This window comes from Danio rerio, chromosome 7, assembly GCF_049306965.1.
Source record: "Danio rerio strain Tuebingen ecotype United States chromosome 7, GRCz12tu, whole genome shotgun sequence".
In the NCBI taxonomy this organism is placed as follows: Eukaryota; Metazoa; Chordata; class Actinopteri; order Cypriniformes; family Danionidae; genus Danio; species Danio rerio.
This window is the reverse complement of record NC_133182.1, coordinates 33,975,056-34,001,861: the sequence shown is the minus strand read 5'-3', so window position 1 is coordinate 34,001,861 and position 26,806 is coordinate 33,975,056. Positions and strand designations below refer to the sequence as shown.

Genomic DNA, 26,806 nt, shown 5'->3' with positions numbered 1-26,806 from the left:
CAGATTTACCTCTAAATTGCCATTAAATTCAATTGCAATTCAATTGATATAGCCAAAGTAAACTTTAAAAATGTTTGTAATTTAAATAATAAACAACGGTAAAATGCTTCAGTATAAATATGTAACCTGGTTATTAGTAAGTTTCCTTAATTTTTATACGATCAATAAGCATAAATGTGCTTTCGGTTCCCCGCATTACACTTTTTATGATGTTTTTGTTGACATTGCAATATTTCCTTTTTTTTCTTGAGAAATGCACATTAGTTTTGTTACATTTAATGTTAATAAATGATTTTTATTGCATATTTTATTTTACCATGATCAGTGCTGTGAAAAGTTACTTTTGAAGGTAATGTATTACAATATTGAGTTACTCCCCAAAAATGTAACTAGTTGCGTTACTTAGTTACTTTTTCTGAAAAGTAATACATTATGTTACTCTTAATTGAGTTACTTTTTCATACTTGCTTGAGGGTTCATGTCTTTCAGAACTTGCAGGATACTTTTTCTTTTTTTTCTTTTTTTTAATAGAGGAGCTTTGCATTTAACAACACTCTGTATAACCTACACCTTCATTTACCTTAAAAAATAATAGTTTAAAAAAATTAAATATCATTACCTTCTGAGACCTTCCTGACGCTATACATGTTGTATATACATTACAGATTAATGAAAGTTGAAATCAATGTGTTATCTACTTTTGTATTTTTGTCTTATTGGTTCAGTAAATCACTGTCCATCTCTTTTTGTGTTCAAAATAATAAGAATACTGTCATCACAGAAATGTAAGGCTCTGCCATGTTGTTTTTTTGTTTGTTCTATGTTGTGTAGACATTAGAACTTTAAAACATAGGTGTATGACAAAAAAAAAAAGAAATATGGTAATTTTTTTGTTTCTATTGTATTTTTAATGGTTAAATTTTGGCAAGCACAGCTGCCATTATTTTACCATAAAGTTTACCGATTTTTGTTACAGTGTAGTCAGCATTTAAAATATTTTTAGAATCTTGATGTTGGAAAAATTACAATTTTAAGTATTCAGTAATTAGATTTCTGCTTGTTGTTGAGTTATTGTTGTGATTAATTGCTGAAGCTTTTAGAACAATATACAATATTATCTCAATATTGATGTAAGCTGTAAAAAAGATTACTTTAGCTGGTATAAAGATAGACAAAAAAATCTTAACGTATTGTTTTATTGTATAAAAATGTTCATTCTAAAAGAGAGATTAAAGGTTTTAAACCAATTAAATTGCAAAAGGATTATAGAGTATAACAGGTAGCATTAAAGACTTATTAAATGCATTAAAATTATCAGTGAGAGAGTGATATTATAGTCATGTTAAAGTAACTTAAAAATACAACATCATTTTATTAGTTATTAACTTCATTTAATAAAATGTTTATGACTTTTGATTTTAATGCATTATTAGGAATTATCTGAGAATTTAACATCACCTCATGCTTTTGTAGTTGTCATTGGATTGACTTCAGTTAATTTACCAAAAGGAATCTTACTGTACAGACTAAATTGAGGGACAAAAAGCAGATAAATAGTAAATTTTCAATGTCATTGGATAGATATATATACACATTACCACAGTATTGTTTGAAAGTAAATCGCATGTCCAAGATTGTCAAAAATCTGGGGCCTCATGTACGAAGACTTGTGTTGAAATCATACTAAAACATTGTGTACGCACAAAGCTGTAAATGTGTTATTTGCAAGTTTGTTTTCCGGAATCAATAACAAAAGAAAAAAATAGAGTGGGAGAGTTTAGCTAATGCGGTTAACACAGTTGGGTCTGAACATCGCACTGAGTGGACTAAAAAAGAAATAGTGCGATGTAAAGGTGTACAATTTTGTAGTGTCTTTAACAGCGTGAGTGGCTTAGCTCGTAAAACACATGGCAATATATATTGACATGTTCAAGCATAAACTCTGTTCGAATCCAGCGTCTGATGAACTTGTTCTTCTTTTTCCACCCTGCTACATATCAGATTTTGTCTACTTTTCATCACGAGGAAGACAAGTAGGAATCATTAATAAGTCTGCATCATATTTTATTTGCACATTTATTGAATGGAAATGTTTCTGATTCACGTATGCAAATTCATCTTCAGATGTCTTTATAGCAACGTGCGTGCCGTAGATCACTCCGATTACATTGGGAAAAACGGCAACCGCTGCAAATTGCGCTTTAATGTTTGGCTGGTCAACTGCATGGTATGGAAATCTTATATACCTGCTAGACATGCGGATGAACCCGTCTCATACAGCTGCCATTGCACGGCTCAGAAAATGTGTAGAGTGTAATTTAACACAACTGCCTCTTGGAGTCGCCAATGGAAATAAAACAGACACACACAAGAAATGTGCATACGCCAGGCATGAAGATGGCGTGGACCTGCGCACATTCCCACGTTCATTTCATTGTTAGTAAATCCAAACGTGAGCGTGAAACCTGGCGTACGCAAAGTTTCTGTTCGTACACAGCCCTGATCTTTTACATGAACTAACAGAATCTTTACAATGCAAAAAAGCCCAATACATTTTACATAAACTTTAAAAGTTAGATTTTGTTGATCCATAATTTGTTTTACTATAATTTTGAATATTGAAGATTAGAATAAAAGAATGCAATTTTAGATTACAGTACACAACAATTCTGATAACGCATTTTACGAAATAAACTATAAACTGTTTACTATTTCTGCTAGTTTTTCCTCACTGTTTTTATAATGTCTAATTATTCCAGTTAACTGATTGTATACTTTTTACAGTTTCACACAGTTGTTATAAATTAATTATTACAATTACTTGCGTTATTTACCTTTAAAATCAAACTGCACTTGTTAAACATTTTACCTGGTGCTAATACTGTTGCTTCAGCTATTATTAATTAAAAAAAAGAAAAAGGTTGAACCTGCGACACAGTGGTGCAGTAGGTAGTGCTGTCGCCTAACAGCAAGAAGGTCGCTGGTTCGAACCTCGGCTTGGCTCGGCTCAGCTGGCGTTTCTGTGTGGCGTTTGCATGTTCTCCCTGCGATTGCGTGGGTTTCCTCTGGGTGCTCCGGTTTCCCCCACAGTCCAAAGACATGTGATACAGGTGAATTGGGTAGGCTAAAACTGTCCGTAGTGTATGAGTGTGTGTATGAATGAGTGTGTGTATGTTTCCCAGAGGTGGGTTGCGGCTGGAAGGGCATCAGCTATGTAAAAATGTGCTGGATAAGTTGGCGGTTCATTCCGCTGTGGCGACCCCGGAGTAATAAAGGGACTAAGCCGAGAAGAAAATGAATAAAAAAGGTTGCTTAAAATCCCGTTCTGAAATAATTTATGAGGCATAAAGATTATTAAAATATCATCATCTTTTGATCACAAGTGAATTCAACAGATCAAGATGATCATGGAATTCCTAATTTGATAAAATGCTAAAACATTTCATTTTTCCTATTAATAGTGCTGCACAAAACGACACCTTTTCAACATATTTTGGGTTTCTGTGGTCTGTATCAATGTTCAGTCACTAGTCTTTTTCCTGAGTCGCACACTCCGTCAGTAGTGCTGTGTGTGTGCATTGTGTTTGTAGACAGTTGAGTGGCTCTGCAGGGGACGTTTCCATTTACAGCTGTCAGATCTGGAGCATTTAGATCATGCTATGATAGTATGGTTACATGGATGTATATATATGTGTGCACGCTCACCGCTGGAACTGTGTTGGTGAAACACAAAGCACTGAGGTATGTGAGTGTTGATCTTCCGCCAGTGAGCTGCAGGGCTGGAGAAGATGGGGGAAGGGCAGGCCAGAGAGAGAGAGAGAGATGGAGGAAAAGCTGGCACACTAATTGTGCTCTGGCCTCTTAGCCAGAGAGAAAAAGATTGCAAGCAAGTGAAATTGGGGGTAGGTGTGTTTATGACCCTTCAACTCTTTGTTGGCCCTCAGTCGCAGCAGGAGACAGACATGCATGTGAAGAGACAGAGGGATTCTGTCTCTCAATCACCTTCATCCTCTGAAATTACACTTCAAGAAAGATGATCTTCATCATGGGCCCATGATGTGCACCTGAGCCCTGAAGACAGACCGCGCACACACCTACACAAATGCTTAAATTAACAAGCGTTACGCACCTGAGCCTGAAGAATGCTTGTCTTTTTTAGAATTGGAGAAACGCACAAACATCTCACATTTGTTCTGATGTATGTGGCTTTTTTTTTTGTTCTCCTTTCTGTTCTTATTAAGTAAAAAATCTGCATGACCTTGAATAATATTTGGCTGGATCACACGCATCAAGCGATATTAGAGCATGTACCTGGCAGAGATTTACCCTGAACAGCAGGAGCCAGAATCCACACACGCACAGACACACACAAACACACATTTGCTTATGTTGAAGCACAATTTTTTTGTTGTTGTAGAAGAAACGTGAGAGGATATTTTCTTTTGTTTGTTGCCCCAAGACAAATGCACCAGCCTTTGAGTTTCCATTGGAGAAGTAAATAATTTACTGTTTTTTTTTCTTTTTTTTTCTGTTGCGCTGAGCAGTCATAACCTTTGTGCTGTTTGTGTTGGATGTGCTTATTAATACGCTGGCTTTCCCTAATCAGGTGCACCTGTTTAATAAGCACTTCAATAGATGGTTAGATTCCAGCTGTGTTCTGGTTCAGTTTTCCCTACACACTGGGTGCTTTACTTACAAAACGTCCAGTTAACAAAGCTAAACACAATGAAGATGAAACAAATGGATACATTTATACAATAAATTTTGAATGTACCACTGAGGTGTTTTTTTATTAGAGCATTAAATTATATCTTGCATTTACTATGATTAAATTGCACCATGGCAGAGTTCTGTGAAATCTTCTAATGCGATGCATATTTTTGCATTAATTATTTCTTGACTGTGGTGATTGCAAAATATTCAAATGAATTCAAAAGAAAATATGGTGCCGGAATATAGATTCTCTCCTTTTTAAACCAATGCTGACAATCTTTCTAAAAAAATCATGAGGCATGTTCTAGATCTTATTGGGAGCTATTTCTATGTGAGATTATGTTTCAGTTTTTTAAAAAGGTTCGACTTCATGAAGTCATGGTTTCCGCTACATTCACTCTTCCATGGCATAGGCGCCACACCAAAATTCATCCTGCCATGGCTACATTACAGCTTCTCATTCAAAACATTTTATTTTTTCAATAGTGTGTAACAATCACAACAAAACGTATTAAAGGGTAAGTGAATTATAACTGCGCAAACTTTTCTGTAACCGTAGAAGTGCTGTGCGTCATTTGTTTAACCCTTTAAGGTTACGTGCTAACTGACTGACTGGCTGACTGACAGGTTTGACTGGCTGACTGACAGCAAACACGACGTATAGCTGTTTCACTTTACTTCAGGACGCATTAATATTGCTCTGTAGGTCTATTGGAGACGTTCATATATATTCCTGGCAAATTTAATAAACCGCACTTCAGCAGTGTTTGTTTGAGAGTGTACTGCGCACAAGAAGATCTGCGCTTGAGCAGCTTATATTTGAGGGGGCATGCAAGAAGTTTTGTGCACGAGCAGAGGAAATCGGCACGCAAGCAAAGAGATTCACATGCTTGTAGGCTATTACATAAATGCAATCTCGACTTCTAATATTGCGCTCACGACATGTGTCATTGAAATAACGCCACAGGTAGTAGGTAGATCTGTGTAAAAAAGGCCTGCCGCCACAGCTGGAAAAAATCCTAGAGGAAACTCAAAAAGTTATTACTGGACTTTCTGGTAAAATTGCAGCTTTGTTGGTTATATGTGGTGGATTCTCTAAACATTTAGTTATGCAACTTAAAGTCTGCATGACATTAGAATTGACTGAATTACCTTTGCTGATGCGACACGGTGGCTCAGTGGTTAGCACTGTCGACTCACAGCAAGAAGGTCGCTGGTTCGAGTCCCAGCTGGGTCAGTTGGCATTTCTGCCCACAATCCAAATCCAAAGACATAAGGTATACATGAATTGAATAAACTAAACTACATATACCATATATGTATGTGTGTGAATGAGTGTGTATGAATGTTTTCCAGTACTGGGTTGCAGCTAGAAAGGCATCCGAGTGTAAAACATATGCTGGATAAGTTGGTGGTTCATTCTGCTGTGGTGACCCCTGATTAACAAAGGGACTAAGCCAAAGGAAATTGAATGAATAAACTTTGCTGATTTACAGTGAGCTTTGAGGTGAATAATTAATTCAGTTAAATTAATGTAAAAACTGTAAAAAAGAAAGTTTGCCTTGCTAAAAACCATTCACCGTTTTTTGATGGCAAAGAGAAGCGCTATAACATAAACTTCCACCCTGTGCTCAATTATGGAAAAAAAACATGATTATAATAACTCTTCACAATGATCATGAATATTTTGGTCAGTATTGTAATCATGATTATTTAAAACTATGAGTGGACCATAAGACCATTGATTTGTTTAAAGATTTTTTTTTATGTTCGGGAATTGTCACTAAGCACAGGTTTTTGACATATTTTTGCATGTATTTAACCATTTAGGCGTGCAACTTGAGCTGAAAGATGGCTTGAAATGTCTATGTTCTGTTCAGTTTCTGAGGCTGTGTGCGTGCACTGAACAATACAAGTTTTTGAATAAATAAATAAATAAATAAATAAATAAATATATTTCAATAAATCAAGCATGCCCTGTGCTGCACAGTCATGTTACATGATTTACTGATTTCCACATGAAATTGAGCTCTGTGGATAAATGAATGTTGACTGCTGGAAAGGGGGCTGGATATGACGCAATAATCTTTTTAGCTTGATTATAATTTTTTATAATTGTTGGAGAGCAGAATCGAAATAGATATTTATTTGAATAAATTGCACAGCCCTACCCTCTATTCCACTTCAGCTGGAAATACATCACCTTACTTAATGACAGTGGTGGTGAACTTTCATTTTCTGACACACCAAGCAGACAAATGGTCATTGATTAGAGAGAGGTTTTCTGTTTTCAGTTTTGTAAACAATTCAGTCTGTTAGAATAAAAGTGAAAGTGGTGGAAGTAAGCAAAGAATTCAAGACAGCAAAGACAGAAAGCCAAGTTAGAAAGTTCTAATTTGATGTCACCTTACTTGAGCATTTTAATACACAAAAATACATTAAATGAGCTGTCTGGAATGGAGAAAGTGATAAGCGTTATTTGTTTTCAATATATGATATCTATATCGCAGTGTCAACATTAACAATAGTCACATCGTAAAAGTCTGCATTATAATTTATCATATATGTGTTTGAAGCCTGTGACTATATGAGGATTTTAAAAGCAAGGAGTTGTACCATTAGTAATGATACATTTTTTTTTTTAATTTCTGTTAGACTCAGAAAACGAGAAAGTACAGTTTATTAAAAAAATTTTCATTGTATTTTTAATATGCTTCTAATTTGTTTATTAGATTTTATGCAGAAATACATGCCTATAATCATTCTAATCAATCTTAAATAATAAGATTTTTCCAAATAGAAATATACAAGTCATAGGGTAAAATTATATTCATATTGCAATATGTATTGCCAAATAACAAAATATTGCAATGTTAGATTTTTTTCCAATATCATGCAGCCCTGCTCTATACCTTATTTGTGTTGTATACAAGGTTAACCAGGAGTTGCAGATGCACATGATCATCACTAGATTCATGTTGTCAGTCAGGGCTCTTAAACCCTCCCCTTCAAACTCATTCATTAGCATTCATATCTAATAATTCAAAGTACATAGTCACAATTTCTTTTAGTAAATAATGTGACACTTATGAGTGTAACTATGCAAACAAAAGGATTTGTTGCTAGTTTTGTTTCATTATGATTTATAGTTGCATATAGTATAGTTTGCCAAGAAACTCAGTTCTGTTGTTAGAACTAAATATGGCTAACATATTTAAATATGGCTTTTTTTTTTTGGTAATAAGACACTAGAGCTGCACAATTAATCGTTAAAAGATCGCGACCTCGATTCGACCCCCTGGACGATCTTAATTCTGCATTTCTACGATTCTGTCAATAATATTTTCAAGTTCAGGAGAAAAGCAACGGCGGCTGCACGAGTCTTTTCATTGTTTTACATTCGTTGCTGACTTCTCTGCAGAAGTACACTTATAGAGTACACTTTAATCTGGCTTTCTCCTCTCTGCAGGGTTTAAGGTGATGTTGTTGAAGCACTTTCAAATCGTTTTGTGCAATAAAACCTCAGCAGGGTGAGCGTATCTGAAGTGACATTGGTGAAACTAAGATCCTTTTTCGTCAGCATCTGGGTTTTTGTGTGTATGTGTGTGACACATATGTGTATGATAGAGAGAGAGAGAGAGAGAGAGAGCGAGCGAGAGAGCGCGAGAGAGAGAGAGAGAGAGTTATAGGCAAATGACTTTGGTGAGAAAAGTCAGAGACATATCATTCCTCTGAACCAAAAATATAAGCAATGCAGGTGTGAAAGTTTCAATGTTCAAATGTAAAAAAATCCAATGTAAATGCCATGATATAAGTTTAGTTGTACGTTCATTTTGTCTTTTCAAGGTGAAAATAAGGTTTATTTTAGATTTATCTCAAAGTATAAACACACACACATACACACACCTTTTTAAAAGTTTTAAATGATTTCTGTAGGATCATATGACACCTTCTTGGATAAAGGATAATGGCAGCTTTACCATCATATAAATAAATGAATATGTTTTTTTATTTTAAATGGGCAAAGTAGTTATTTTATGTTGTTATAATATTTGACAATATTGCTGCTATTACTGTACTTTTGATCATATAAATGTTGCCTTGTCAAATTTAGAAAATACAAAATCATCAAAAACTTTAAAAGACTGCACTTTAAAATGACTACTGACTTGTGCTGTCACGATACTGAAATTTTGGTACCAATCTATAGCATTAAGCACGTTCTTAAACCCTACTGGTATGCCATGGTGTTCACGTGCTCAACAAAATTGACTTTGATTGGCTGTGACGGTCATTAGTTAACCGATATTCATTGCTGTTTACGGAGTGCAAACACAGAAACAGGGACACTGGAGCATTTTAAAGCCACAAAGATTAGTTAATTCGTTAGCAGATCGCTTGTATATCCGCTTATATACAGACCAGCTGATCTTCACGGCTTTAAAACAGTCCAGTGTCTCTGCATCTGTGTTTGCACTCCGTAAACAGCGCTAAAGCATGGTGAACTGATGACCAAAATTCAGTATGGTGACAACACTACTACTGACCAAAGCCAAGTTATACTCAGGCACTGGTCATGTGTTTAATTACATTTAATATTATCCCTATTAAATAAGAGGCTAACATTAAATGTAATTAAATACATGACCAGTGCTTGAGCATCACGTTGGGTTGGTCAGTAACTGTGACTGCCTGTCTGATATTTATCAAAAGGTGGAGGTGGAACCAAATTTGATAAATTACCTCGTTATTCTCTATGCAGAAAAAAACGTCCTGTTATTATAACCTTTTTGCAATATTGTGATAACACCGTATACTGTGATAAATGCTTCAGCAATTAATCATAACAAGACAATTTAATAATGTTATAAATAGGGCTGTGCAAAAATATAGATATATCTAACTTATTGCGATAATTTCTTTCACGATAGTGTTTCGATAGTCCAACCTGAAGTATCGATGCAATTTGTGCCAAACAACCTCTTCCTGTGCTCCAGTAGATGTCGCTAACTCGCTATCAACAGAACGCTAAGTAATATGGTATCAAAAGTAAGCAAGAGTGAGCTAGGTGGAAAATATAAAGGAGCCTCCAGCTTTTAGAGCTGACTTGTGGCTGAACTTTGATTTTAACACTATACCAGGATGTACTGAATTAGACAAAAAAGCCATTTGCAAGCTTTGCAAATCTTTCTTAAAATATTCAGGAAACACTATGAACTTGCGTTATCGCTTAACAAGACATCACGCAGATAAATAGAGCGGCACTGCAACCTCCGAAACCTCTTGATTCAAGGCAAACTATGCTGGACAACATTATCAAAGAGCTTCCGTCTACCTCAACTAAGATTGCAGAGTTACTGAAAACTGCATAGCAGGAATGGGACATAAAATGGAAGGACCTGTCGTTGTAACAGACAACGCGTCAAACATGACCGTAGCAGCACAGCTGGCTGGCATGTTGCATGCAAAATGTTTCACGCATGCCATCCATTTACCTATCTGCGACCAGTTTTCACAGCAAAATTCACACAACTAACAGCATCACGAAGATTAAATGAAGCATTAAATAACGTTAGAACATCTCGTGCTTAATGTGTAGATTCAGTGGCAAACACTGTTTTCTGAAAAGTCCGTCAAACTGGCTTTAAAGTGAATAGCTTTAGTTATTTTTATAGTGGACTTTGAACACTGGAAGTTTTATATCCACTCTTCGAAAAGTGTAAATGCTGGATTGATATTCATTATGATCACTTGTCAGATGTGCTTTTAGGTGGTTTCTAAAACTAAATCCGCCAGTGTTGTTTTCATTCTCTCTTATCCAGACCTTTACATTTTTGTGAATGAAGCTCCCTGTCATCGGAATTGATTTATTGCCAGCTGATATTAACCAATCCATTCGCGTTTTGTTCTAGCGCAGTGGGCCAATAAGAAGAGCTTGAAGAAGGGACAGACATTGCGGACTTTGTTTACTGCAGCAAGTTGACATGTTAACTGTTTTAAACCATTCCTGAGCCCTGCGTTTGGTGTTTTTAGGTGCAAAGATGCTTAATGCGCGAATTCACGCATGTGCTGAACATTTTGCTGTGAAAACTGATCACACAACAACAATTTTATGCACTCGCATAAATGCTCCCAAATATATTTTGAGGTTGCATAGATAAAATTTCAGGCGCATATGTGACCAAAACGTTGCAGTTTCGAGCCCTGATTTTGGACAGTTTTGAGCACTGTTTTGCAGTTTTATGTTTACTTGATGCATTTTATTTTATTTTTTTACTTATTTTAGTTTTATAAATTGTTTATTTCATTTACTGTATATGTGACTTTAGTGGCATATACATTTTAGTTAAGTGTTTAATAACTATGCTTTTAATACATTTCAGTGAGTTCTCTGTTCAATCACACTGTGCAGTTCTAATTAATTGAAATGGATGGGAAATAACTTAGAACTGGAATTTTAATTTGTCTGCTGACTTTATCAAGTTGTCAATATAACCTGACACATACTAATACAAACTATTGCAATATATCAGGATATTTAATGTATAACAATACCGTGATATATTGTATCATGACCCATGTATCGTGATATGTATAATATCGTGAAGCCCTTTTCAATACACAGCCCTAGTTTTAAACCTACAAGGCATGAAAGGAGCTGAGTTTTTTTATGCCAGTCGACTGCTTCCAGTTGTTCTGGCCATGATCACATTGTAAAGAAGCAGCACTGCATTTTTATCATACTAAATGTCTAACAAAACACCCAATATATTAAAGCAGTTTTGGTATTTCCCTGTTTGCTGTAAAACCAAATTAGTAATCGAGGGCGGATGACATCATTAGCATAGCGAGACTGGACACTAGTGAAAATTACTTGATTTGGACACTCTTCAAGACATTTGACATAATGTAAGTACATAAATCAGCAAAATATGCAAAACTTCAAGTTGTTTTTTGGATATTTTAATTAAAAAAAAATCTCTAAAGTGAACTCTGCGTGTTGGGAAAACCTCACAGTTAAATATGACTGGCTCAAACTCTTACTCCAGTCACGTTGTGATTGGCTAAAACTCTTGACAGAGAGCAGTCTTCTTACATCATGCAGAGGTTTGTTCTCAGTGCACTTTTTTCACACATAGCATCTATATAGATCAAGCTCATTTGACAATTAAGCTCAGCTTCCCACATGACCAGCAATTCAAACATTCTTTTAAAATGTTCATTGTACAGAAAAGCCTATTTGTCCCATTTGTCTGATTATGTATGCATGTCAAACCATTTGATATTTATTTACTGGTAAGTCAATTCAACCTAACTCCTTTAAAATTGTACCAATTTCTGTTTTCCATAATTTCTCCAATGCCCTCATTAGCACATTATTTGACTGCTAAAAGATCTCACTGCTTCGACACCCCAATCATGTGAAAAAATGAAGTGTGAAGCAGAGAGACAGCACTGACAGACGTGCAGACTTACATGTGAAGCATTTGACTTATGCAGTATGCATGATCGTGGTCAGGAGCTCTCTCTATCTCTCCATTTCTCTCTCTTCATCTCTCTCTCTCTTATTTCATTTGAACTGTTCAGACTCATAAGCTACATCATGAATTCTTATTTTGTCTTTTTCTCTCTTCAGTCCCATGTGAGTCTCCTGTGTTGTCAGTGTGTTTGTTATGTGAGATGTTACTGTATGCTCTGCTGTATTTCACCTGCCTTTTTCTGCCACTTTTTTTTTCTCCCTAGTGTATTACCAGACCTTAAGGATGTGTGTGTCTGCTTTAGTGTCTGATTTCTCTATTCCTTCAACAGCTCAGTTATTGATTGCCATTCTCTTATTTGTTTCCAAAACACTTGTTTGAACATGATGGATCAGTGAATTAATGACTGTTTGGAATGTTATGTTTTGGCTTTTTTTTTTTTATCTGGGAAATTAAAGTCGTTGTTGTAAGCTGCAGCCATGGTTCCTTTGTCGGCAGACTGTGCTTTCAAACAGCATTATGCCTGCTGAGTATTTTTACTGGAGCGGTCTCTATGTGTGCGCATGTGTATGTGTGTTCAGTTTCATTTGTTTTGGAAGCCGAGCAGCTCATGTCTCTGCCCTTCCCCCATCTCTCTCTCTCTCTCTCTCTCTCTCTCTCTCTCTCTCTCTCTCTCTCTCTCTCTCTCTCTCTCTCTTCTCTCTCTCTCTTTCTCTCTCCTCTCTCTTCTCTCTCTCTTCTCTCTCTCTCTCTCCCTCTCTCTCTCTTCTCTCTCCTCTCTCTCGTATACCCACTGTCATTCTGTTTTTTTTCTCCTCCTGAACCCACCTCTTCTCTGCTCTCCTCTACACACTTTAAAGTAGAAATGCATCATGTGTTTTATTTAGGAATGTCTGGCTGGCTCTTAGTTGTAAGATCATCTGTCTGTGTGAAGCACAGGGATTGAGTTGTTAATCAGTGCATTGTTAGCTTTTTATTGTCTGACTAATTCTAAACTAATATCGTGTCTAAATGAGAAGCTAAGATATATTTACACAGGATTGAACGCTGACAGACGTTACTTGTGAATAGTGCAGATTCCAAACACAAATGATTAAATGAAAAGCTTTGCCTAGAATTATAATTCTTTCATCATTTAGTGTTTTAAATGTAAAATGTCCTTCTGGGGACTATGAGAAGATATTTTGAAATGCGTTTCAATTGCTTTAAATAAGCTATTAGGGTAAACATGACATTGTCCTTGATGGTTTGGATGCTCGGACACTTTTATATGACATTTTTATGTATTACTAAATACACTCACCGGACCACTTTATTAGGTACATCTGTCCAACTGATTGTTAACGCAAATTCTAATCAGCTAATCACATGGCAGAAACTGAATGCATTTAGGCATGTAAACATGGTCAAGATGATCTGCTGCAGTTCAAACAGAGCATCAGAATGGGGAAGAAAGGTGACTTTGAACAAGGCATGGTTGTTGGTGCCAGACGGGCTGGTCTGAGTATTTCAGAAACTGCTGATCTACTGGGATTTTCATGCGCAGCCATCTCTAGGTTTTACAGACAATAGTATTGAGTGGCAGTTCTGTGGGCACAAATGCCTTGTTGATGCCAGAGGTCAAATGAGAATCGCCCGACTGGATCGAGCTGTTAGAAAGGCAACAGTAACTAAAATAACCATTTGTTACAACCGAGGTATGCAGAAGAGGATCTCTAAACGCACAACACGTCCAACCTTGAGGCAGATGGGCAGCAGAAGACCACACTGGGTGCCACTCCTGTGGAGTCATGTCAGCTGAGAACAGGAAACTGAGGCTACAGTTCGCAAAGGCTCAGCCAAATTGGACAATAGAAGTTTGGAAAGCGTTGTCTGGGCTGATGAGTCTCGATTTCTGCTGCTACATTTGGATGGTAGAGTCAGAATTTGGCCTCAACAACATGAAAGCATAGATTCATCCTGCCGTGTATTAACAGTTCAGGCTGGTGGTGGTGTGTGGGGGATATTTTCTTGGCTAACTTTGGGCCCATTAGTACCAATTGAGCATTGTGTCAACGCCACAACCTGCCTGAGTATTGTTGCTGACCATGTCTATATCTTTATGACCTCAGTGTAGCCATCTTCTGATGGCTACTTCCAGCAGAATAACGCACCATGTCATAAAGCGCTAATCATCTCAGACTAGTTTCTTAAACATGACAATGAGTTCACTGTACTCAAATGGCCTCCACAGTCACCAGATGTCAATTTAATAGAGTACCTTTGAGATGTGGTGGAACAGGAGATTTGCATCATGGATGTGCAGCCGACAAATCTGCAGCATCTGCGTGATGCTATCCTGTCAATTTGGACCACAATCTCTGAGGAATATATCCAGTACCTTTTTAAAGCTATGCTATAAAGTATTAAGGCAGTTCTGAAGGCAAAAGGGGTTCCAACACGGTACCAGTAAGGTGTACCTAATAAAGTGGCCGGTGAGTGTATATATTTATTTTAGGTGAGGGTCATAAGTGTGCTTAAATAACAATAGAGCATTCTTTTTTAATTGCTCCTTCACTTAAATTTCATGAGGAAACACACGTCAGTCAATCTAGACCACCTGTGTTTGTCAATCTGTAGAAGAATGGTTTATTATTCAAAATGTTAGCATGTACACTGTCCGTCTTTAGACTGCATTGTTTGCCCTCTACTGTTTGTTTTCTCTGTCTCATTTTCGAGCCTGTGAAATGTGACACTTCCGTTGTGTTTGTGTGTGTTTGGGGCTGCTCCTGCATATTTCATAGCTTAGACCATTACTGAACTATCCTAGCCTGAGGGAAAGCGTGCATGTGAGAGATGTGGGTTTCTCCGTGTGTGTGTGTGTGTGTGCCTTCAGATGTGTGTAAATCAGTGCCTGAGCAGCGAGCTTGCCCAGCGTTTACCCAGTAAACAGTTTGGCCTATGCAAATGATGGGTATTTGATGCTGGAAGTGTGATTTTTGTTATTGCTTTGGCTCAGAATTTGCGTGTTCATTTCTACTGCTCTCTTTCTTTCCTTCTCCTGTATAGCAAATGGTGATGAGCCTGCGGGTGTCAGAGCTGCAGGTTCTCCTGGGCTACGCAGGCCGAAACAAACATGGACGAAAGCACGAGCTCCTGACTAAAGCCTTACACCTTCTTAAAGCTGGCTGCAGCCCCGCCGTCCAGATGAAGATCAAGGAGCTCTATAGACGACGCTTTCCTACCAAGCTGGTGTCTCCGGCTGAACTAGCACTACCTGGAGTTCATCCTGCTGCTTCTTTGCCCCCTGGCCTCACACAGCTGGGGTTTGACGGACACGGTGCACCCCCGTCTCCTCTGCTGCCCATATCCCTACTCGGGCCCAAACATGAGCTGGGCCTGCCCCATCTACCTACCAACCTGCACCCTGTTCATCCTGATGTTAAACTGCAACGGTTGCCCTTCTACGACCTTCTGGACGAGCTTATTAAACCTACCAGTTTAGGTAAGTGTGTCTCTACTCTCAAAAATCACATTTTACTCAAGCACATAAAAGGGCAGCACAATGTATTGTTTCAGCATCGATACAACACTGTACGCATCCACAATAGTCATATCTGCAATTTTAAGTTGGAATTGTAGTTGACCTGAAGTCACCGAGATTTGTGGAGTAATTAACCATAGTAGAGTCAAAGTTTATCATCAGCATGTGTTTTAAGTATGCATGTATGAGTTTAAATCATTTGGGCACAAGAAATTGTATTATTAGTAACTTTAATAAGTGAAGTTTAATTTTCAACTAATTTCTAGAGGAGCATGTGCTCATGATTGACCCAGCTGGTCCACATTAGCTAATCATGATCATCCAATCAAAGGATCCCAAGTCACTGTCACTATGTATATTCTCATTTCCTTTCTACAACTATCTGGAAGAAACCCCCTCCTCCCCTTCTTCCTCCTTTATCCAGAATGGGTGGCATGATGGCCCAGTGGCTAGCACTGTTGCCTCACAGCAAGAATACTTATGGCGTTGGATCCTCGCTAAGCCATCTGGTATTTCTGTGCGGGGTTTGCATGTTCTCCCCGTGTCCGCGTGGGTTTTCCCCGGTTTCCTCCCACCGTCCAAATGTGCTCTATATTATAGATAAAATAAGCCTAAACCTTTTTTATGATGTCTTACTCTCAGGAAGTTCGCCTTGACCTTAGCAGCGAGGGAGTTTGAGATCGACCTGAGCTCAATCTCCCCTCGCCCTGCAAAAGGGGGGAGCCCTGGGCTCAAAGATCCCTTGAGATCAGGGCTCAAGCAATTAGCAATCCAGTTAAAAGTAAAAAAAACACATTGGCTCCTAAAAACATAATTAAAAGCAGCATTGGCTTTTACTTGAGATAATTCATCGTAGAACTGTCGTTGCATGTCAGCATGGTATGATTCAATGATTCCAACTTGGCACTACACTCACTTGCGACATTGTCACACAACTATCTACCAGCAAACATTACGGGGAATAGCGTCTGTGAAACCTCAGCCGCATAATATACACTGACATTGTGAGAAGAAATATGGCAGTATTGTCTGTGATGTTGTAGTGGAATTTCGTACCGGCAATATTTTGTCTTACAATAACGTTTAACACTCATGTGCTTCGATCGCCATCATCAAACAATGACCCAATGGTGGAGGTAGGCCAGTTGCATATTTTGCCACATGGCAACTCGGTATTCTAGAGTGTCTAGGCAATGTGTAAAGTAGCAATCATTTCATACTTTGACGTTCGGTTTTAGGCATACTATATATTTTCTAGGCATTCTATAGAATGTAAGTAAGTACGTAAGTAATGTGGATTTATGTAGCCCATTTATTGTGTATGATCATACACCCAAAGCACTTCACAATCATTAGGGGGTCTCTCCACACCACCACCAGTGTGCAGCATCCACTTGGATGATGTGACGGCAGCCATAGGACAATATATATATATAAGAATCATTTCTTAAGTCTTAAAAGCTAAAGAAACATTTCTTATCATGGGACAAAATTATTTTGTGTGGATTTTTGCCATAATAAAGTTTTTAATACGTTATTCTGAGTTATTCAATGTACAGAATTGAAACCAAAATATTTTTATTATAAAGCATTCGCAACAAGTAACAATAAAAATGCTTTAAAACCATTACTGATCGGTTTGTTAAATCATTGCTGAATAAAAATATCAATTTCTTTTAAAAAATCTTACTGACTTGACTTTGTAGAGTATATAATGTTTATGCAGTATGTAAATATGCAAAAATACAGGTTTAGTTGCAGCATCATGATGTTTCAGTATGTGTTGTTAGGGTGGATTTGTTCTGGAGTAATGGCAGAAAACGAAGAAGTTTTGAGCACATTAAACCTATGAGTCTTGGTGAGGTTTTGAGTTTGAGATTTTTAGTGGTTTTGGTTTTTATAATGAATGTATCTGTAGGTTTGTCTGTCTGCCGAAGAGATCCTGTTTTTCCCTACATTAGCATTTTAATGATGTTGGCTGGTTGGGCATCAGCATGTTCGTTTGCCTGAGGAGTGTTGTTCAAATAGTCTGCCAATCCCCACAACCAACCCCATGTCTCTCTGTTTTCCTAAATCGTCTCTCTCCTCCTCATTTGCATACAGTGTTGAAATCATGAGTAGACACACCATGGCACCAGACACCATAAAAAACACTTGCACAGAATATTCTAGAGCACACACTACAGGGGTTCAAACTTAACTTGTAGAAATGTACTGCTCTTTTTTTTTACTGTCCATTTTAGCTGTTTATTAAATGTGGTAGTGAAACAATCTCGCATTTGTATGCATGTAAATTATACACACACATGGGCACACACACATATGAGCAATTCCACAGTTATAGATGACATTTGCAGTAAAAACCCAAAACATCAATTCACAAAGAAACTATTTGTTTACATTATATTAAAACATCTGTTTATATTTTTTCAAAACAACCAACCAAAGAGTTATGAGATCAGAAAAATATCAATCTGTAAACATATTTTGTACTTTAAATGAGGAAAATAAACATGTTATGGATGTGACCAAAAACTCTGCGAGTTTACAGTATTACAACATACTCTGTAGAATTTCAGTGAATTAAACTGCACAGCCCAAAAGAAACAATGCTAATCAAAAGGATAATAGTTGTCTCACTGTAGAACAAACATGATTCATTTTATTTTATCTGACATATTTCCATTTAGGAGGGAAAAGCTTCATTATGGATGTGACACCTATGGATGTGACAGATGTGAAATTGCCACTTATGTGACTTTGGTAAATCAAATATTAATGTTTGAAAACATTGACAGAGACATTTGAGTATTTTTACAGTGCTGTAAAATTCAAGCATACACCAAAACCCTAGAAAATTGCTCCTATAATTCATTACTGTCATGTTGAAGATTATTTTCACCATCGTTACAATACCACATGATAATAACTAAATGCTCATGATATTACAATTTCGTGCTCAAAAAAATTCTAATTATTAATCTAAGTTACAGAATTGTTTAGTGAAAAGTATCGTTTCATATATATATATATATATATATATATATATATATATATATATATTTGTGTGTGTGGGTGTGTGTTTATATATATATGTATACATATATATGATTATAAATACATTTATATTTTCATATATGTTCAGATGCAAAAACCTCTATGCCGTTTGAAATTTCCATCAAAAATTGACAATTTTTTTTTGAGTTATTTAATTTTAAAGACCTTTAAAAAAAGTGTATTCTTTGCCATAAACCTAAATAACTAAACTTACACACAAGTAAAAATGCTAATTTTCAAAGGACATTTCAGACTCTTTATATATATATATATATATATATATATATATATATATATATATATATATATATATATAAATATAGACAAAGTCTCTTTATTTATCAGGGGTCGCTACAGCAGAATGAACCGCCAACTTATCCAGCATATGTTTTACATAGCGAATGCCCTTCCAGCGGCAACCCAGTACTGGGAAACACTCATACACTCACATTCTCTCACACACACATTACAACCAATTTAGCTTATTCAATTCACCTTCAAAGCATGTGTTTGAACTGTGGGGAAACCCGGAGCAACCGGAGGAAAACTACGCCAACACGGGGGGAACATGCAAACTCCACATAGAAATGTCAACTGGCCCAGCTGGGGCTCGAACCAGTCACCTTCTTGCTGTGAGGTGACACTGACAGTGCTAACCACTGAGCCACCATGCCGCCCCTGCATTTATCACTTATTAAATCATTTCTAAATTACAAATATGAATAATAACAATCTTACAGACCAGTAGTAGTTGTTTGCAGTAATTTATTGGACATATGCAAAATATTTTTGCTCTTTCTATATCAAAACATATTTGTAAATTAGGTAAATGAACTACACGCAAGTTGTTACAATTTTCTATCATGGTAAGGAAATAATAAATTTTTATTTTGCTGTTAATTTTAGTGCTACTGCCATATAATGATCACCCTTTAATATTTTTTTAACTATATGCCTTGAGATCACATTTATGTTTTCAGTGTTTTAGAAAAGGTGCTTGGATCAGCCCGCTGAAACATTTGACAGTTTGTTTCACAGTCATATAGGTTTCACATTTCACATGTGAAAGGTGATATGTGGTACAGACAAAACAATCCCAGCAGCATTAGCGAGACAGTATGTTCTTTTACAGGGAGCGATTTAGCCTTGCCGTATTAATATAATGTGAAGTGTGAAGTCAGCTATTTTGAATTGATAACCAGGCAAGTGAGAAATGTGGTTAGTCATTAAATGCTAACCAAATAGATCCTACACCGTCAGTCTGGGTAAAACAATGACATGTTTGATCATCTTGTCCATATTTGAGTTGTCATTGAGCTTTATTTAATCATTCATTATTTTTCAATAACATCCAATCCCAGCTTTCATTTCAAGTGCTTAAGACTAGTTTAGTTATTTTTGCTAGTTTTAAGGTGTCCTGAATGAGTTGTTGGGGGATTTGTAAAATGATGAGCCTGTTTAGCAGGGCTGTGCTGTTATTTGTTAACAGTGTGTGGTGTCTTGAATCTTTTTCCTCATTGTTTTAATAAATAATGTTAGAAATAATAAGGTTAATGATAAATGCTGTGTTCTCTGGTAAGCACCTAAAACTCTGAATAAAATTAGCATTATAACTCAAGATAACAGTATTTATTTATAATAAAATTTATTTGTAACATTGTACATCTGTTTACTCTTGGTGATTGCTGAAAGTAATTATTGTTTTGTTTCTATCTTGCTAACCAGCAACAGATTGCAGGATGTGTGCTTCTCATAAAGTAAATATTTAAGGATAATCTGTCAACCTTTAGTACTCTTTTTCCATTTACAGCACAGAAAATGTTCTGGTGCTGTATATATTAGGGCTGCACTTTATATTATTTAAATATCACAAATGGTCATTTTGCAATATATACAGTACACATCGCAAAGGGTCGCAATAAATGACTGATTTAATACAAATGTTTCATTGGTACCTGTCAGTAAAACACAATTTGAATTTAAATGTACCACTCGGCAGTTGGAAAAGTACGTTCTATACAGTACGAATGTCAGTAGTATGAATGGAACTCGGACATACATCCGCCATTTTTTCATCTTCATATGACCTACCCATGAATTCTCTCTTGGTGCATCTTGGAAAAGCGTAACTTCTATTCGATGTGGACTTCTGAATCTCGCCGGAAGTCGTAAGTCACCCGGGTGCCTCTCACATACTGTTTTTATCGTACTATATAGTATGAAAGTATGCAAATGTAAATGCAGCTGTAGTGTTTTTATTTTTCTAGAAATATTTTGAAATGTATTGGTTTTAAAATAAAATATATATATCGTATCGCTTATCAAATATAATGATAACACTTTACTTGAAGGGGGTGTTCATAAGACTGAGCCTTTATAATCATAACATGAAACAAATCATGAATGTGAATGAGATTTTATGGTTATGACAACTGTTATTTAGTGTTAATTATGTTATGTCATTTTAAATGCAAAGATGGCATTGTTGGTTTTGACAATTTAACGTAAACAGATACATCACAATCAGTTTTTGTCTTTGTCACTACAGCTTGACATTACCAAGACAACATAACTTGTCATAAATCTTTCATAAATATGATTGTCATGAGGCCATTATAGTTTTGTCATGAATATTTTTCTGATTAATTCAGTGGAACATATCACATCACTGTAAATACAGTGGACTGTATTTGTCATTAAATGTCTCAATAAAAGAGTCAACAAACAATCATTTTTAAGAGCATCATTGTTATTTAATGAGGTTTTAATGACAATTTCAGCTTGTACCACTGTAGTTCAAGCAAATGTATATGATGCTGTTATAAAATTCATTTGACACGTTTTCATAACAAACAATGTCATCTTTGCATTTAAGATGTCATAGCTTAGTAATTGACTCTTAATGACTTGACTTCTCATTAAGATGGCGTGTCATGTCCTGATTGTAAAGGCTTTATGACAGTCTTATGAACAACCGTTCAAGTAAAGTGTTTCCAATATAAAATTATGTAGCATGTTATCACATTTTTTTCAATATCACAACACCCTACAATGTATTTATTTGAGAATTAGTATGTTTTTTTTTTTTCAACCTAAAAAGTTGAACAATGATATGAATGAAAACATGAATTTAGGCCTACACTTTATTTCTCACTTAAGCCAAACTTGCCTGCAACATTGAACTACATATTAAGTTGCAGCGTTGGCTCACTTGACCTTCGGCATCTCTTGATAAAAATAATGAGGTAAAAGTGGTACAACGAAGACACAGACAATTTGGCAGTCTGCCACCCTTACAAAGAGAACAAGATAGCCAATTAATGAAGCACCTGTGGCGGAAATATTGGGCAGTTTTGAGGAGATGGATAAGATCATTGGTTAAAAATACGGGGGGGAAAAGTGTCCTGAAGACATCTTGGTTTTGTTATCATCACCAATAAAGTCTGAATTTATGGCATCAGGCAACTTGAATAAAGTTATTTGCAAAAAATTAGACTTTCTGCATCAGTCTTCACAAATAAATCAAGACTAAGTCAATAGGAAGTTTCATTAAAAAAGAGAAACGTTTAGATCCATGTCAAAGCATGTTTTCCAGCATTATTTGCCCTTTTATTTAATCTGGCGTGCGTGATTTTCCTTGTGCTTTGACAATGTATTTATCTCTGAATGCTCTAACAGCATATCATTGCCCCCTGCCTCTTACACCACAGGAAGCGAGTATTTATTTATTTTCCATAATCTCATTATCATCATTGTCATCATTATTCTTCTCTCATCGGAGTGATCCATGCACTATGCGTGCATTAGTCATCATCTCAATCACCCTCTGGCATGCTGGCATATAGGAGCATTTAAAGAACTTGGAGCCTTTTTCGGTTTATTTACGTCATGCAAAGGAAGTCAGTGTGTTTTATTAATTAGCAGAGATGTGTCTCAGCATGAATGTACTCCTACACGAAGAGAGCAGTGCGGTATGCATCTTCTAGTTACCAACCAAATCATATATAACCTTCTGAATAAAAACCACTTCAGATAAGTGTCAGAAATGTTTGTTAATTAAATGAAGTTATTTAAAATGGGTGTCTCTATCAGTTTCAAATTGAAAATAGCTTTAATGGCACGCAGTTACCGCAAACAACAAAATATTGGCAAAGCTAAGAATGCATGTAAACAGAGTGTATAACAGACGAATAGATAATTCAATATTAGCAGCTGCACACAGTGGTTCTTTCTGTTTCGATTTCTGTCTCTCGGTTTCTTTGTGTTTCTCTTTCTGTCTTGGTGTACTGCAAAAAGACTGAGAGGAATTTTTATTGGCATGTATGCCGGGTTTAGAGTATCCTAGCTGTGTTTTCGTTAAGGCGAATGACCTACAGAGGCTTAGTGTGGGGCTGTGTGTGTGGGCAATGCTAAATCTACAGCACAGTTTTGTTAAATCAAACCCTCACAATTTTGTGTCTTGTACCCAGGCTTCTAAAGCAGGACCGTTTCCTGTGTTGTCTTTAATCACACTCTTTTCTCTCTGGCCAAATGGACATATTTCAGTAGTGATAGGCTGCAGTGGTCTGAATTGTATTTTTAGCAGTCCTGTCTGTTTACGTTCTGTTGAAACATCACCGACTGTGTTTACACGAATACCTAAGTTGATCTCCGGTGTGGTATTAGTGGGACGAGAGTGTAAACAGATCCGTTTACAGTCAAGTGGGTCTCAAAGATAAGGGTGTGCATGCTTTTCAATGTATTTGGCATCTTGTACAATTCAGGACCGAATTAAACCGGTTGTATGAGTAATATGCAGATGAGCGACTGCAGTGTTGCTAAAATAAGCATAAGAGTAATATTAATTACTCTCACAAATAATTGTGGGAAGCTTGCTTGCCCTTTATATAATTCTACATTTACTGTAGGATTTAAAATACGTAAGACTTGCACTAGTGTTCAAAAGTTTTTCTCCTATGCTTACAATAAATACAATAAGACAGTAATATTGGGTTTGAGATATTACAAGAACCATAACCGGTTTTAATGTTTAAGTTTTTTTTGTTTTTGTTTTTTATGACTATTTTATTTAGTTTTTAGGGCAACAGTATCTCTTGCCAAAAAGGACTCTCAATATCAATAGCTGCTGACAACCCATAATTCAGGAAACATTTGAAAAACAAATTGCTTATACACCAACATTCAACCATGCTAGACCTGCACAGTGCAGTGGCTTATTTATATCCAAAGAAAAGAAAGAAATTCAAAGATTCCTTTTCAAGTTGTAAAGAAATTTCTGTATTTTAAACTACTAAATATAACAGAAAGCAATTATTTATTTTAATTATTTAGCCTGACATGTTTACTGTTCCAAACTATTTTAAATGTTTCTTAAAATAAAATATGTTGTGTTGAATGGGGATAAAATTTTTTTTTACCCAGACAATTAAAAGAACAGTTAAAAGCAGTAATCACAAAACTGTAATACAGTGAAACAGTGATCTTTTTGTCCATGGTTGTCATACCATTTGAATCGTATACTGCACCATGCCTAGATATTACAATTCAGAACTAGATTCTTAAAGTTTGAGAACAAACTTTGAGGCTGGCTTGTGAAAGCCTGATGGTAATAGTTTATTTAGTTTAAACAGTTTTAAAAAGTATGAATAGATAGATAGATAGATAGATAGATAGATAGATGGATAGATGGATAGATGGATAGATGGATGGATGATGCAGGGATGGATGGATGGTGTGCTAGCATGAGTCAAACAAGCCAACCCCCGCTTCTCTACGATGTTCTAATACTGAGATATAGCTGCTGTTGCTAGGTTAGTCTGTTTTGTTGCTATGGAGTGGATTGGCAGCTTAGACTGATGATGTATCAAAGCTTCTTGCCAGTAGGAACAGTTAAAAGCAACACCCATGTCTCTATCACACTGCAGCATGACGATATCAATCTGAACCTCTATAATTGCAGTCTATGGGACCGTTGCTAGGGTGCCGTATCTGGTTGTTAGGGGTGTGGCTAGAAAGTTAAAAGCTCATCAGTTATTGGTAGTTTGGTAGTCTGAGTTAAATGAGCCCAGTTAGAAGTCTGTGCAACAGTCTGATGTAGAGTTATGAGCTCACAAAGTTTGACCCAATGTAAAGTCAATGAGAGACTTTTGCAGTGGAAGTCTATGGGACAGTTTCTAGGGTCCCAAAAGTGGTTGCTAGGGTGTGGCCAGAAAGTTAAAAGCTCATCAGTTATTGGCAGTTAGGTAGTCTGAGTTAAATGAGCCCAGTTAGAAGCCTGTAGGACAGTCTGATGCAGAGTTATGAGGTCACAAAGTTTGGTCCAATGTTAAGTCAATGGGATTTTTCAGACGGTCCCGGGACGTTTTTTGGAAAACCAAAAGTCGGATCAGTCGGAAAAGATATAGCAACCCGAGTCAGACCAGTTTGGAGGTCTGGTGTGAGTTTGGTGGTCATAGCTTGAAAGCTCTAGGAGGAGATAGAGTTTAATTTTTAGTCTCAGAAGAAAAATAGGATAACAATAGTCTGGCTTGCTACACAAGCTAGCCTAATAACTCCACTAATGGTGCTTATGAAACTTTTCTTATCACTATTAATTGTAGATAATAAATTTTTAACACTTGTTCACATAGAGATCATTCTGATACCTAGTATCAGGAACAACAATGAGAAAGCATGTACAGTACTTTTATGCTTCACATGGAATTACAATTCAAACCAACTCCACTAATAGTGCTCACGTAACGCTTCTTATTGCAATTAATTGATTATATATTTTGAACAAAAGTGCACTTGTTCACCTAGAGATGATTCTGATACATTCTTATCATAAACAACAAAGAAAAAGCCTGTACAGTAGTGTATGTTTCTAAATTAATTAACTAAAAGGCAATCAAATGTAGCACCTTTCATTTGGATTCCATTCTGTTGTTTATATTAGTTAATTCCCGAACTCTATTATCTAAATAAACCTTAAGAACTGCCTCAGGTTTTGTCAAATTCCCAGTCAAAATAAGTAAAATACAGTTACTTTTATTTAAAATTTCTAATTTCATGATATAAGATTTGTTGGCTTGGTTAAACACCCATTCCACAGAAAGTTGTGCAGCTACAGTGAGCATCAGTCTAACTATTACTTAACTCAGTATCCAAATGTTTGTCTCTTATGCTTATCAGGGCTGCATTTATTTGATCTAAAATAAAAGAAAATCTGAAATTCAGAAAAACTCCACTAATGGTGCTCACAAAACATTCCTTTTTGCAATTAATTATAGATTATATATAATGAACAATAGTGAACTTGTTCACTTAGAAATGATTCTGATATCTCCTTATCATGAACAACAATGAAAAAACATGTACAGTATTTCCATGCTTTTAAATTAATTAACTAAAAGTCAATCAAATGTAGCACCTTTCATTTGAATTCCATTCTGTGGTTTATATTAGTTCATTATATTAGAATATTCAAATAAACTATAAGAACTACCTCAGGTTTTGTCAAATTCCCAATTAAAATAACTAAAATTATACTATTACTGCGATATAAAATTACTCACTTCATGATAAAAGATTTGCTCATTTGGTTGAACACCCATTCCACAGAAAGTTGCGCAGCCACAGTGAGCATCAGTCTAACTATTACTTAACTCAGTATCCAGAATCATGAGTCAGCCAGCCTCTCTGAAGAAGGAAAACACACAGACATCACCATCAATCACACAACACACAGCCTGCCGTGCAGTCAACACAATGAAGAGTCTAATCCACAAGACCCCCTCCTGTGAAAGAGAAAACAAAATGCTTATTTAGCCCAGTCTGAATTCAGCAACAAATGACTTTTCAAATACAGTAAGAAACAATAATTGTTAGGATTGATGCATAGCTTTATTGTCAAATGTAAAAACACATGCATATCATGTAGTTTTTTATGTCACATTTATAATCAAAGAAGGGTGCAGATGAAGAGAGGTTTTGCAGAAACAAACCGAAGCACACAGGCCTTCACGTCCACTTTACATCCAACTGTTGAAGCAAA

The 26,806-nt window shown here is 36.2% G+C and overlaps 1 protein-coding gene across 8 annotated transcripts in view; it reads left to right on the top strand.

Moving 5' to 3' along the window:
• pias1a (protein inhibitor of activated STAT, 1a) overlaps positions 1 to 26,806 on the top strand; it is a 65,626-nt gene that overhangs the window by 11,215 nt on the left and 27,605 nt on the right. For all 8 annotated transcript variants that reach the window (XR_012383355.1, XR_012383354.1, XR_012383351.1 and 5 more), the window contains exon 2: positions 15,240 to 15,675. Coding sequence is in view for 2 of the 8 variants with exons in the window: in XM_687829.8 (XP_692921.4) it covers positions 15,240 to 15,675 (436 nt within the window). In the remaining 6 variants the exon portion in view is untranslated. The remainder of the gene's footprint in view (positions 1 to 15,239; positions 15,676 to 26,806) is intronic.